The sequence below is a fragment of the Thamnophis sirtalis genome, unplaced genomic scaffold, assembly GCF_051295495.1.
Source record: "Thamnophis sirtalis isolate CommonGarterSnake01/CBP01778 unplaced genomic scaffold, rThaSir2_p1.2 scaffold_14, whole genome shotgun sequence".
In the NCBI taxonomy this organism is placed as follows: domain Eukaryota; kingdom Metazoa; phylum Chordata; class Lepidosauria; order Squamata; family Natricidae; genus Thamnophis; species Thamnophis sirtalis.
Window position 1 is genome coordinate 48,829,917 of NW_028261394.1, and position 13,428 is coordinate 48,843,344.

At 54.3% G+C, this 13,428-nt stretch overlaps 1 protein-coding gene across 1 annotated transcript; it reads left to right on the forward strand.

Moving 5' to 3' along the window:
• The first annotated feature begins 8,661 nt into the window (after positions 1 to 8,661).
• Positions 8,662 to 13,310, forward strand: LOC106542031 (putative G protein-coupled receptor 21). Its single transcript, XM_087729312.1, has 4 exons — positions 8,662 to 9,736; positions 10,518 to 10,739; positions 10,792 to 10,936; positions 13,130 to 13,310. The coding sequence occupies exons 1-4, from the start codon at positions 8,662 to 8,664 to the stop codon at positions 13,308 to 13,310; spliced, it is 1,623 nt and encodes a 540-aa protein (XP_087585438.1).
• The last annotated feature ends 118 nt before the right edge of the window (positions 13,311 to 13,428 follow it).

Consider the following 13,428-nt stretch of genomic DNA (forward strand, 5'->3'; position numbering starts at 1 on the left):
AGCCAACGGCAAGTCACTTCTGCTAAATCTTGCCAAGAAAACTGCAGGGTGGAATCCAGGCAGCCCCCGAGAATCAGACCTGCCTGGATAGAAGTCTTATTGGGGGGGGGGTGTCTTATTGCAACAAGAAACGACCAAGAGGCCTGTGGCACCATAGCAGGAAACAGGCCTTGCAACGTCAACGTTTCCCCCCTAAAAGGGGGCTAGGCGCAGAGGGCTTGGGGTTGCAAGCGAGGTTGAAAGAGGCTGAGTGGCGGGAAGCGGAGAGAGTCCCGGGGGCCACCGTTCCTTCCACAGCCCTGGTACAAACACCCCAGCTTTGCTCTACTAATTTACACCCGCAATGTGATCAGAACTCATTATTGTCATCCAGACCGTTGGCGGCAAAAAGAGCTTCTACATAAATTAAAATCCGGTGGCTTAACGTGACGGTTCTCTTTGAACTTCTTTCATTCCGGAATAGCAGCCGTAGCCGCCTTGAGAGGACGGAGAGTTCCCGCTGCCACATTCAGGAGAGAGAGCTAAATTAACGGGAGGCTGGGGGAGGAGGAGGAGGGGGAGGGGGCGCCATCCAAGGGGTTCTCTTGTGCAGCTAATCAGGCAGAGGAGAGAGCTTCCAAATGGGTTTCTGGAGGATTTTGCAATCCAGCCTCCCTCCCGCCTTCCACCAGGGCCTGCTCTGAGCAGTGGCTTCAGCAGGGGGCCTCCCCATTTCCACCTCCTGTCTAGCCTCAATGGGAGCCATGTCAGCCGGCAAATGGTGCACAGATTTCCTTGTACGTTTCTGCTTCTGATCACAGCCGCCCCAGACGCTGCCCAGGAGCTCTGCGAGGAGGGATTCCAATGCAGTCAGCAGTTCAGCGGGATTAACTTCCTACCACACACCATGAATCAAAGGCGAAGCGCTGGAGGCTGTGAGACAATTGGGAACAAAGCATCATCAGGGCCTTTGTGTCCCATTGTAAGGGAATTAAAAATGAGAACGGCTGTGTGTCAGAGGGGGAGAGGGGGGAGAGAGGAGGAGGGTCGGGGTGGGGAAAGAAAGACCCCCGTGCCAACATTCTTTCAGCACTGGACAGCATCAGCAGAGCCGCTGAGTGAGCTGGCAGTCCAGATCTGGCTTGGGGATGCTTCAGCACCATGGAGAGAGGTTTCTATGACCAAAATGACAGGTGCTCATCTTGGATGTCCAGGCAAAAAGTGATCAAAACGTGGACTTTTCTATCTCCTGGTTGTGCTCTGTGACCAGTTTGGGGGTGTTTTCTTAAAGAATGGCCAAGCTTTAATAAGCTTTAACCAGCAGGAGAGACATAACATGTTCTGTTGACGCTTTGCCTGGAATCCAACATACATTTTTTCACAACCAGTTTAATACACAGCTCTATTCTGAAATGCAGCCTTCCTGCATTTCTCTGGGCACAAATTTGTACAATTTAATCACATAACATGATGCTGTCACGTTAAGCCACCGGATTTTAATACATTCCTCCCATTCACACTCACCCCACTCCTACAAAGCATGTTTGAACACCCCCCCCCAAGTCTGCCGTAATGCTGGGCATTCAGAAGCACCAGTTCCACAGTGACTGTCCCCCCACCTGACACCCCCTCCCCAACAAAAGGAGCCAGGCTCTAACCATGGAACGGCTTTATTCAGCAGAGACAAAGTGATTATTTCTGACTGTCAGGATAATTGCTCAAATTGTTCTTGCAATAAATGGGGCTTTGAAGCGAGATGCATTCATGCTGACAAGGATGAAGTTTGATGGGAAAGCACCTGCTGTAGCAAACGGGCTTGCATGAAGCTGAGATTGCCATGTCCTCCTTTCCATTGTCCAAAGGTCTCCTGGTCATCCTGCTGGCCAGCTGCTTCCCCAAAACAGGCCTGGCTCCCCTGGAGGCCCATTCCCCAGAGAACCTCCCGCACGGCCATCTTCATCAAGGAGGTCCTCGGTTCTTTGGCCCCAGCCTTGCAAGAGGAGCAACCAGGCTAGGAAAGAAGGGCTGCCCGTCAAACAGGTGCCGGAGGGAGGTCAGGTGTGTCTTCCAGGTGATCCCTCACTGCCCCACCCTTCCTTCTCGGGAGCAAAGGCAACCTGGTTTTGACATTCCCCATAGGAAGAGGTCCAGCCTCCTTTCCACTGAGCCTTGGCTAATGTTGGAAAGGGGTCAAGAGGAGGGTGCTCCTCTTGCCCCAATACTTACCTCCCCCCACCCCCTCCCCGATCAATCTGCCACAGATTTCTTATTTTTAGCTCCTGATTCATCTCTGTACAAAGAGGGATAATGGATGTCACCATAGTAACCCTTGTGCCTGATAGGATTCATGCTGGAGCCCATCCTCTGCCGAGGGCAGATGTTTCTTGACGGAGGAGGAACCGGAGGCCTCCTTGGGTGCTTCTGTCATGGCAGGTGAGCCACCTGGATGGGGAAGAGCCATCGCCATCTCCTCCAAAACTCTCCATCGCGGGTCAGCTGCGAATCCTGAGCTCCCATGACTACTCCTAGCCGGGTGTGCTGACCACAATTATTTATACCAGCACTGATGATGTTACCTGAATCGGGAGGCCCTCACAACAGTCACTCGGGCCCTTGTGACCTCTAGGCTGGAATACTGCAATGTGCTCTACATGGGGCTGCCCTTGAAGAGCATTCGGCGACTTCAGCTAGTCCAAAATGCAGCCGCGCGAGCGATCGTGGGTGCACCTCGTTTCACCCACGTAACACCTATCCTCCGCGAGCTGCACTGGCTGCCTGTTGATCTCTGGGTGCGATTCAAGGTGCTACTTATCACTATAAAGCCCTTCATGGTACTGGACCTGGGTACTTGAGAGACCGCCTACTGCCAATTACCTCCACTAGACCGATACGATCGTATAGATTAGGCCTCCTCCGAATTCCATCATCCAGCCAGTGTAGACTGGCAACTACCCGGAGGAGAGCCTTCTCGGTGGCTGCTCCGACCCTCTGGAACGAACTCCCCGTGGAGATTCGGACCCTCACCACCCTCCAGTCCTTCCGCGCCACCCTTAAGATCTGGCTGTCCCGGCTGGCCTGGGGTTAAGATTCTAACCCCACTCGAATTGTATGACTGTTGTGTTTCTTTTAATATGTTGTATTGTCCTTATGTTGGAAATTGTTTGTCGTTCCCCCCCCCCTTTTTTTGAACTGTGAGCCGCCCTGAGTCCCCCCAGGGAAAAGGGCGGCATACAAATAAAGGGAAAATGAAATGAAAATGAAATGCGCTGAGCGGAGATCAGGGGAGCAGATGCGAATGTCCTTGTCTCTCTGACGTAGTTATTCTTCAGTGGAGGAAACCTCTGAGAAACATCTCTCCCTGCTACCAAAGTACAGGATGTTGCGCCTGCAAACTCCGCTTGTCTTGGCCAAGGATGAGCTCCGTAACCATTCGCTCCTTTTTCCTTGGCGAATCTGTGGCAAATCAGTGCATCTGCCGAGACAGTTAGGCCAACAATGAGGAGGCCAGGTTGACCTTCCCGTCCAACTTAGAGATTCTCTGGGACTGTTGACAAAGAGAAGAACCTTTTGAAATATTATAAATAAATAGAGAGTTCAGATTTTTCTCTCGTTTCAGCCATTACAAAAATCAGCCTTGCTGCTTGAGCCAAATGACCCCTTGTCATTATTCTGACCACAATTATTTATACCAGCACTGATGATGTTACCTAAGTTGGGTAATGAAACATCTGCAAGAAAAGAAGCAAACTCAGAGAGCACCACAATTATTTGTCTATTTTTATTCCTTTTTTACTTGACTTTCCTGCAAGAACGAAAGTTCTCCAGGACTCCACAAAGCTGGCCGATTTCCTTTGAAAATGCAGAGGTCAATGATTCAATAATTGGAGCAGGAGGGAGCCACTTTCTCTGCTCTGGGCTGAACTGATTTGAAATTGGCTCTTGAGGATCCCTCTGAAAATCCACCAGACTCCCCGACCACAAAGTGGCAGAGAAGGAGAATTCTGGAAGGGCTGCACTGCAGCAAATGGAGGCTGGCTTCCTTCCGGGGGCCTCCCCTCACCACAAAAGGATTTTGGCTGGCATGCAGGTGCCTGTGGGTGGCCAGCCCAGGGAAAGGGCCCTGGAGGTCTCCGCTTCAAGGTCGGGAGACGGGCGCTGGTCTGATGCCAAGGAAATCGGTCAGAAAGACCTGGCTTGACTTTGCCTCGTGCGGGGGATGGGAGGCGCACGCTGTGTGTGCCAGCCTAGCTTTGATATTGGCTGCAGCTCATGAGGAAGGGAAATTCAGCCGAGAGCCCCCACCCCCACCCTTGGCTGCCCCAGGACAGACGGAAAGCGGCAAAACCAGTTAGGAAATCAGAGGGGACCCTAACGGGCCCTTCCACCTTCGGCTCAATCTGTTCAACCTCTCCTTCGTTTTTTGGGGGGAGGCTCAACTCCCATCCTCAAACACATACACCCCCAACCCCCAACCCGGCTGTTGAGAGATCCTCACTAATAGAAATCCTCCCAGTGCGTTTGCACCAGCTGGCCATAGTATTGAGGAGAGATTAGGGCTCTCTAGAAAGGCCACCCGTTAGCCCTCTGGGCAATTTATCCTGCTGTTCCCCCCTTACTTCCTCCCTGGCCTGAGAGCTCTGGTCACCTACGTCTCTTGGGCCAGCAGGCCGGCCACGGTGGTTGGCTTTGCATCCAGCCCAAACCCGCCATCAGCTTAGTCCCTGCTCTCCACCCCCCCCCCCGGCTTCCTTGGCTGCATCCCGAAGCCCACTTGCGCTGGTCTTTGTGTTACTGGAAGGCTCCAGAGCTTCCCTAAAGAAGCCAAATTCCTCCTCCAGCCAGGGAAGGACAAGAGCCCCCTTGGGAAGGCGGGAGGTGGGGGGAGCAGCAGCCCAGCCACAGCACGCAGAGGCCAGCTGCATCCAGAGTGACACAAAACCGGGCTAATTGTGGGGAGTGATGGGGGATGATTACAGGCTGCAACAGGAGACATGCACATGCCTGCCCAGCAGTCCCTCAACTCCCCCCCCAAAAGTCTCTGGAAGCCCTTCAATCACCCCGTTTTCCTACTGTATGAAGGCTGCCTGTCCATTCTCCCTTCCGTAGAGGTGTCCATCTCCCAGAACTGAACAGGCTGGGCTGGGCCACGTCTCCCGGTCACTAAAGGCTTGGGATGGAAGTGGGGGGGGTGGCCCTTCACTGCAGCCAGCAGAATTTGTATGCTGGACTCCCGTTTGGTGCCCCCTCCCCAAGCACCGTTCCTGCCCTTCCTGCTCTGCCACTTGAATCGGAAGGACCTGGTGTGGAACCTTGCAAATCCCAAGGGATTGTTATGCCTGCAAACGCTTGTGCCATTGGCACGGAGAGAGGCGGCCGTTGGGTTTAGCCCGGTCAACACCTGGTGGTGGGTCTTTGGTGCCATTCAACCAGATGAAAGGTTTAAGATGAAGAAGAGAAGCTGTGCCCTGCTGGACCAGACCCCTGGCCCTCCTCCTCGGCTCTCCCAGGGCCAGCGCCTGCCCAAAGAAGCCTCCTGCTGCCCCAGAGGATGGCCTTCCGAAGGCTCCCTTCCACCCAGGCCAATAGCTGTTGATCCTCAGGACTCCCATCAATTCAGCCAACTCTTCTGTGAAGCCAACCAAGCTGGTGGCCAGCAACGCACTTCGGAAGCAGGCAAGAGAGCAGCAGAGGGTTCCCCGTATCCCAAAAGTGAACCAATTTGCCTTGGAGGATTCCTTCCCACTTCTGGACTTCTTCCAAAGACAGAGGCAGCAGGAGCTCCATGCCCCAACTGCTCTGGGGGTCTCAATAACATGGCTGCTCTGCCAGGTTGTCTTCTACAATGCCCTTCAGGACTCAGGACCTGGTTACCTCCAGGTCCATCATTTCTGGCTGAGTAGAAGATTTGGATAAGTTGTTACACTCCAGATGTTAGCTGTAGAATGTGATCCTCTTGGGGATCTTGGAAACAGACTGCCACAGTGGCTGGGGAATACATCCCTCCAAGGCCGGCATAGTCTTCACCTGTTGGACAGAGACCTGCCTTTCTGCCACTCTGGGCCAGGTGGCGGTGCCTCTCCTGGCTGGCATGTGCTGGGGAAGATGCTTGTGTTAGTCACCCTCTGCAGTGCACTCCACGTTCTGTTTCATTGTTATTGGATATTTTTACTTGCTATCTTAATCCCATTGTAAAATCACTTTGGGATTAAGGCTTCGTACAAGTAAATACACACACACACACACACAGAGAGAGAGAGAGAGAGAGAGAGAGAGACAGAGACAGAGACAGAGACAGAGAGAGACAGAGAGATATTCCCCTCCCTCCTTTTGCTGGGCCAAGAAAGCCGGAGTCAGGGTGGAGTCGGGGGGAGGACAGGGGGGGGGGGCTTGTCTCTGGGGCTCCACCAGCAAAATCTTCTCTGGCTTTGCAAATGGGGTGGCTGTTCCTTCAAATCAGTGTGAATTTATGTTCTTGAACAATTAACAAATGGTTGGGGCAGGTCCTGGGATGCTCCACATTAGCAACCGTGGCTGGGAAGGCTCCCCCCCCTGGAATCCAACCAAGGCTGAAGGGTCTCCAAGATTCAGCCAAGGCTCCTGGGTCCCTGTGAGTGCCTCACATCCCCATCTGAGATTTCCCTGGGCCGCACAACCCCCAAGGAACAGCAGGGGTGAGGGAGCCCTCCCGCATGCCCAAATTGACCGAGATGGGACTGCCCTCCCACCTGCCCCCCCCAACCAATGGTGGGATTCAATTTTTTTTACTACTGGTTCTGTGGGCGTGGCTTGGCTTGGTGGGCGTGGCTTGGTGGGCCTGGCAGGGGAAGGATACTGCAAAATCCCCATTCCCTTCCGATCAGCTGGGACTCGGGAGGCAGAGAATAGATGGGGGCGGGGACTGTCGGAGGTGGTATTTGCCGGTTCTCTGAACTAAATTTCAAGTAGAACCACTGCTGGTTCTCCGGAACTGCTGAGAACCGGCTGAATCCCACCTCTGCCCCCAACGGAGGAGAGGCCCTAAGCCCCTTCTTCCCCTATGTAAGGTGTGCATGTTTAATTCTGTCACAGGGATGAAACCATGTAGAGGGTGTTTATTGAGTCTCGCTGGCAACCCCCCTCCCTCAAATGCCCCGAAATGCCCCCAGAAGGTGGGCAGGGGACTGCAGCCCCCCCCCCATTTCCACTGCAACATTGTATTTTGCTCCATCCAACTGCAAGCTCCCCTGAATGGGACTCTGCTGCCCCCGTGTGGCGGCTGCCGAGGTGGCGGTGAAGCCTTCATTTGCTGGCGATCCTTTGCAACAGCCCAGCCCACCAACTCCCCCCTCCTCTTGAAAAAAAGATTTCCAAATTGCTCTGCAGGAAAAGACGATTCCATGCGCAGGTTTCATTTCCAGAGCCGAAGAGCTGGCCCAACATTCAAACTTTGGCTGCGCTTGTGGCATCGTAAGACAGAGGAAGCTCCCTTAAGGTCTAACTCTTTGTTCAGCCGAAGAACCCAAAGGGAAACTCCTCTGGCCAGGCAGTTCGGCCTCTGCTTTCTGGCCCTTAGGAAGCTTTTCCTAACAGCCCCCAGAATGTGCCTGCCCCCCCCCATTTAAGTCCCGTGCCCATGCTCTGGAAGGAGAGAGGAATCAACAGGTCTCGCTTCGTCCAAATCAAATTACTTTGGCAGCCTCTTGGTCACAAGGAATACTAAGCAGGTAGAAATAATGGTGTGTAAAACCAGAAAGGAAGAAAATGGAGGCAGTTACTCCAGAGCCAGCCGGTACCTAGAGAAGCAAGTTGGTCAACCGAAGGCTCTCCCAATGTTTCTCAACCTCAGTAACTTTAAGCTAAGACATCATGGCTGGCTGGGGAATTCTGGGAATTGAAGTCCAACTGAATTAATTTTCTGAGGTGGACACATACTGATCTAGGATCTTTGAGGTTTCAAGCAAATCAGGCCGAGAGGGGAGAGGCCTAAGGAAAGATCTCAGCTTCACTTACGGTCTTCCAGATTCCATTCTGATCCTTCCTGGTCAGTGTTGGAAGCTGCCTGGCAACAAAAGGGCCGTTGAGTTTGGGGCTTGCAAGTCAGATGGAACAACGCACTGTCACACCGCTCATTTTGCAATAAAAGATCGCAGGGATGGGTTTTTTTAGCTTCAGGATGTGACCCAGCCCATCCCTCCCCCAGAAATTAGTCAAGAGGAATCATCATTACATCCCAGTTTCCTTTGTTTCCAGGCATTTTTAAAAACAGATGCTCTGATTCTGCAAATACTCCAGGCAGAGGACCGTAGAAAAACAGCAGAAAGGAGAACTTTATTGGGAAAAGGCAGCGGTTGGGGAAGCCTAGAAAATCTCCAGGCGTCCTCTAGGCATCTGGAGAGGAAAATAGGCAGTTCACATTTCTCTCCTCATAAAAAGAGTCCAAAATTCTGGGTTTTCTACTCACTGCTGAAACTCCAGGTAAAGTCCTGCACCACCTCTCCTCAGCTGAGTCCTTCAAGGCCGTTGGACTACACTACCCATAACCAGGGTCAACTTGGTTGGGCCGCTCACCCGGAGGGGTTAAAGAATCAAGGTTGGGAAGGTGAAGGCTCCTTGGGCAGCCTGAGGAAGGACGGGGGCCATATAAGGCGCTGCTTCCAGAGGCCAAACCTCTTCCCTGCAGCTGCAACAGTGAGGCCAGTCCTCATGGCCCTCCTCGTGGCCTCCGGCAGCCCCTCCTGTGCCCTCCTGCTGCTGCTCCTGGCTTTTGCTCTCAAGGGGGAGACCTGGGCAGAGGCCCCTTCGGCCGGAGGGCCCAAGCTGCCAGGCCCTGGGCAGCAGAGGTTTCTGGACCAAGGCAGGGGAGGCAGGTTCCTCCTGAGTGGGGAGGGAAGCCCCACCACCAGCAGACAGCTGACAAGAGTGCGTGAGCCCCGAGACAAGACCAGGCCAGCCTGGCTCCACAGCCCATGCCCGCCCGACCCTTGTGGCCAGCCCCCGTATTGCCAGGCCTGGCTGCTCAAAGTGACTCTCCTGGGGGTGCTGGGACTTCTGGTCATGGGGGGCAACGGGCTGGCTATCGCGGTGCTGGCCTCCTCGGTGTCCGGCTGGAGCCACAGCAGCCGCTTCATGCTGCTCTCGCTGGCTGCGTCGGATGCCGCTCTGGCAGTCCTGGTGGTGCCCCTCAACCTCTACCGGAGCCTGGAGTTGGGCCCGGCGGCCCCCAAGGAGGCTGCCAGAGAAGAGGCCGTCTACTGCCGGGTGGTGGCCTTCATCAACTCCAGCCTCTTCGGGGCCTCCCTCTATTCCCTGGCTGGGGTCTCCCTGGAGCGTTATGTGGCCGTCTTCTTCCCGCTCCACTACGGCCGCCTCCTGAGCCCCAGGCGGGTGCTCTTGCTCATCGCGGCCGCCTGGCTCCTGCCCGTCTTCCTCTTGGTGCCGCTGGCCATCCCGGCTCCTGTGGCTGTGCTCCGGGTCCGCTTCTCTGCGGCCGCCCTGCTGTGTGAGCCGGACTACGGTTCCAACCCCTCCTACTCCCTCTGGATAGCTGGCACCATCTTCTGCCCAGCCGCTGCAACCATCGCCTTCACCAACATGCGCCTCTGGCTAGTGGCCCGCTCGCAGCGCCAGCGTGGGAAGGACGTGGGCTGGCAAGGAAAGGCAAGGTGGCCCAAGAGGCTTCGGATGCTCCAGCTGGACGCTGCTGCCCGAGTGCTGCTCCCGGTCGTCTTCGCCTTCTTCGTCTGCTGGGCCCCCTGCATGGGCACCATCGTGTACAACGGTAAGTGCCCCAAGCGGGTGGCACAGCGACACACGCAGCCAGCAGAGGTGCAGGAGGGTTTATGCCACGCGGGAAGGCAGCTGTATCAGTTCTTCGTCTTCTGTGGTCAAGGAAGACAACCTGTGGGGGTGGGGCAGCAGATGGCAGGGAAGGGGGTGGGGGACCCTCGGGGATTGGCTCTCAACTCTTCAAAAGGGATATTGGCAGCTGTAATGAGCGGTTCTGTCGTCATCAGCCTCCCCAAGGCAGTCATCTGTCCTTGTGCACAGTGCCCATTATCTCTCCCCACACAAAGGCCTTTCTGCACGCCTGCAAAATGCCAGGTGGCCGAAGGCTGATGCGCCGTTTGCCTTCGGTGCTGGGGTTAAGCCTGGCCCTTCCGGTCTGAGGCAGGAGCAGCTGGGTCAGTGCTCGGAGCGGCCGCCGTCTGGGTGAGCAGGGGTGGTGTTCGGAGGTCAAGGGAGGAGGGTGGAGATGCTCTTCTAAAGACAAGGAGGCAACTTTTTAGTTTTTGATTTACGAGCTTGTAATTTTTCGAAAGAAATCTGCTTTGTCATAACAGGGGCAAGCCATCCTCCAGGTATGCGATGAGTCCTGACATGAAACATTTCCTGAGAATTCTGGTGGTTGTTCCACTAGGGTCCCTTGAAGGCATCAGCCTGATATAAGCGATGAAGCCTTGAACTCACCTCAGGCAGGAGGAAGGAGCCCAGATGTCCAGATAAAATGCAGACACCCTGCAGAAACTTACTCACTTCTGTCTGTCTCTCTCTTTTCCCAGCAATCACCCGGGAAAGAGTCCCCGACTGGCTGGAATTAGTTGCTCTGTGGCTCCCCATCGGCAGCGGTTTCCTCAACTGCTTTGTCTACTTCTGGGTCAACAGGAACTTCCGGCACAAAGTCCAGAAGGTTGGGCAAAAGCATTGCTTGACCTGCTGTCTACCTGAGCAGGACCTGCGGGGGCAGCCCCTCCCCAGCATCTCTGCTCAGGTGAGGACGGATTGTGAGCCTCCCGGCCTTCCCCCAGGTTGCTCCCTTGTTACGTCGTCTTCCAGCAACGGCCTCCCTCTTCCTCTTCCTCGGCATGGCTGATCGCCTGCAGGAACCCAATCTGGTCTTCTTACAAGGATTTGTAGCTCTTAAAGGCCCCCCAGTGTCCGTGGCTTTTGCGCGACTGAAGAAGATCTCGGACCCTGGAAGGTATTTCAGGAAATGGGTCCATCCATCAAGTCAGTTGAACTGAAAACGTGACTGCAGCCCCCACCCCCCCTTGCTGGCCTGACCTTCCAGGCAGAATTCTCCAGGACCGTCCAAGGACATAGACCAGAGGTGGGTGATGGAGAACCAGGTGGGCTCCGTGCCAGGCCTTCACGGGGAAGGTGAGAAAGCAGCCTCAGGGGATGCTCTGGGGGCATCCGGAGTAAAATAGATCTCCGGGGTGAGCAGTTCTCACATCCTGCCTTTTACCCTCTGCCTTCCCTTCACCACCGATTTGCTTGGCCGAAGCAGGGAAAGGAAACCAGGCCCAGGATTTGCAAGACAAGCTCAACTCCCTTTTAATTCCCTTCTTTTAATGGCTGGACTTTTGCTGTTCACTAGAGATCTAAGAGAAGGTTTTAGCTGGATCCATGGACTCGGCCACAACAGTTGGGCAGACTGGTCCCCCCCCCCCGTCAACTGAAGGGGGAGGGAAACCAGGGGGGGGGTCCTCTATTATAGAAACATGCATCTTGTCTTTTGCTGATTAGCCTTCATTATATTATGCTAATCAGTTTCCCAAAAGAAGAAAGTTATGAATGTGATTTGCCCTCCTTGGTAGTATTTAGGACATACCCTCCTCCTATCTTGGGAAACGTTCCTATTGGGTGGGGTATGTTCCAAGACCCTTAAGCCTCTTTGGCTTGTGGCCAATCACCACAGCTTTCCCACACTACCCCATATTCCTGGCCCAGTCAGCCCTCCCTCCCTCCCTCTCTCCCTCCCTTCCTTCCTTCCTCAGCTCTTTAGCTGTCTTTCCCTGTTCTCTCTCCTCCCTTTCCTTAATTTTTATATACTGAGCTTTTTATATTTTTATATACTGGGCTGAGAGCAGAGATCTACTTGGGACAGATCAAAGTCTCCTCTTTGTTTTCCCTGCCCCCAATTTAAGAGGAATGGTGTGTTTTCTGTGCTAGGGTGGAATAAAATGCAGCACGAGGGACCTCAGGGCCTGGCCAGAAGAGCCAAGAGGTGGACGTGGCAGAGGGGCTGAAGCTCCGTCCGTTTTTATGGGTGCCACAATAGAGGCAGCTTTGCTCGTCTTGACTTGTGGGCCTCACTCTGCCAAGACCTTGGAAATGCAGGCAGGGCAGCTCCGGTCAGGCCAGGAATTCTGCTGTGGGAATTAATTAGCCAGCCATGGCCAAAGCAGCCCCCTCCCCCCCTTGGGCTGCCCTTGCCACTATTCCCAGCGGGCACCTTCATCTCGCTGGGCTGGAAGAGGGCTCTGCCAAGGCTGCTCAGGACCCTGGGTGGAGAGGTTGGGCCGGAATGTCAGCAGGGCTTCTGTGGAGAAGAGGTGGGTTTAGGGTGGCATGTCAGAGCCCTTCGGTTCTTCTTACTGACCCCCACCCCACGCCCGGTCCTCCCCCTGCCCTCCCTCCGGGCGCCTTTCCCAGCCTTGGTTATTATTATGTGCAGGATTTATGAGCAATACCTTTTATCACCTTTCAAATCTGCTTCTTCTTCTTTTTTTTTGGATATTTTTTTTTTAAACTATGGTTTGAAATGTTCTGTGAACACCCTTTTCATCTTGCCTTTATTGAACTGTTTACTGTACTTTCTTGGATAAAACATATTAAAGATGACATTTAGCTGTATTAAATAAAAATAAAGGTCTTTGGACTTAATATGTGTCCCCACTGCAGTGTCTTCCTGGGATGAAGGGAAGCCTGGTGAAGGGGGGGGGGCGAGGCGGTATTACTAAGCAATAATTTGAGTTACCTGGAGGAAGTTGCCACTGAGGATCTGGTTCCTTTGCCAGGACAACATCCCGAGGGACAGAAGGGGAGGAAAATGCTTCCCACCACAGGATTTCAGCAGAAAACCTTAATAATGAAAGAGGACGAGGCTTCCTGCTCTCTTCCACACTGCTGGATTCTCTGCAGTGCTGGACCGGAGAAGGTGCTTTCCACCCATGGAGTCCCCGTGTTTCATCGGTTGGACACGGAGTCTAGAGGAGGTCCCCTCCCAGCCTGGTCTTCCCTTCCAAGCGCATTCAGCTGGAGTTCCCTCCCCACTGAGGACAGGGTGACAGGAGAGGGAGAAGCTGTGGCACATCTGGAGGAAGGCCCAGAGGAAGGCGGTGACTTGAGTGTGCCTCCTGTTGGCATCTCCATGATGGTTGTGCTCTAGAATGGCAGACCCGGCTGTCCTCCTCATCCTGGACAATACCCTGCTGTTTACTGGGGACAATGGGCCCTTCTTATGCTACACTTTGGCCAGTTCATTTGCAGAAGAGGAAAGGGGGCAGGCACATCTGGAAAGGCAGCTGCCAAAGGATGCCTGTGCAGCTGTGCGCTCGCCAGCTCACTGAAAGCCCGTTTAAGACCCCACCAAAAAGCCCCCTTTGCTTGCCAGGAAGAGAGGAGGGGAGGCCTCCAGTGGTCTTTGGGCTACTCTTCTCTCTCTCTCTCTGCACAAGCGGGGGGGGG

Bases quoted from the DNA above. Each gene is read 5' to 3' on its own strand.
- LOC106542031 (XM_087729312.1), top strand. From the start codon at position 8,662: ATGGCCCTCCTCGTGGCCTCCGGCAGCCCCTCCTGTGCCCTCCTGCTG. The intron at 9,737-10,517 runs GTAAGTGCCCCA...CTCTTTTCCCAG, and splicing joins GGGCACCATCGTGTACAACG to CAATCACCCGGGAAAGAGTC. The intron at 10,740-10,791 runs GTGAGCCTCCCG...GTCGTCTTCCAG, and splicing joins TGCTCAGGTGAGGACGGATT to CAACGGCCTCCCTCTTCCTC.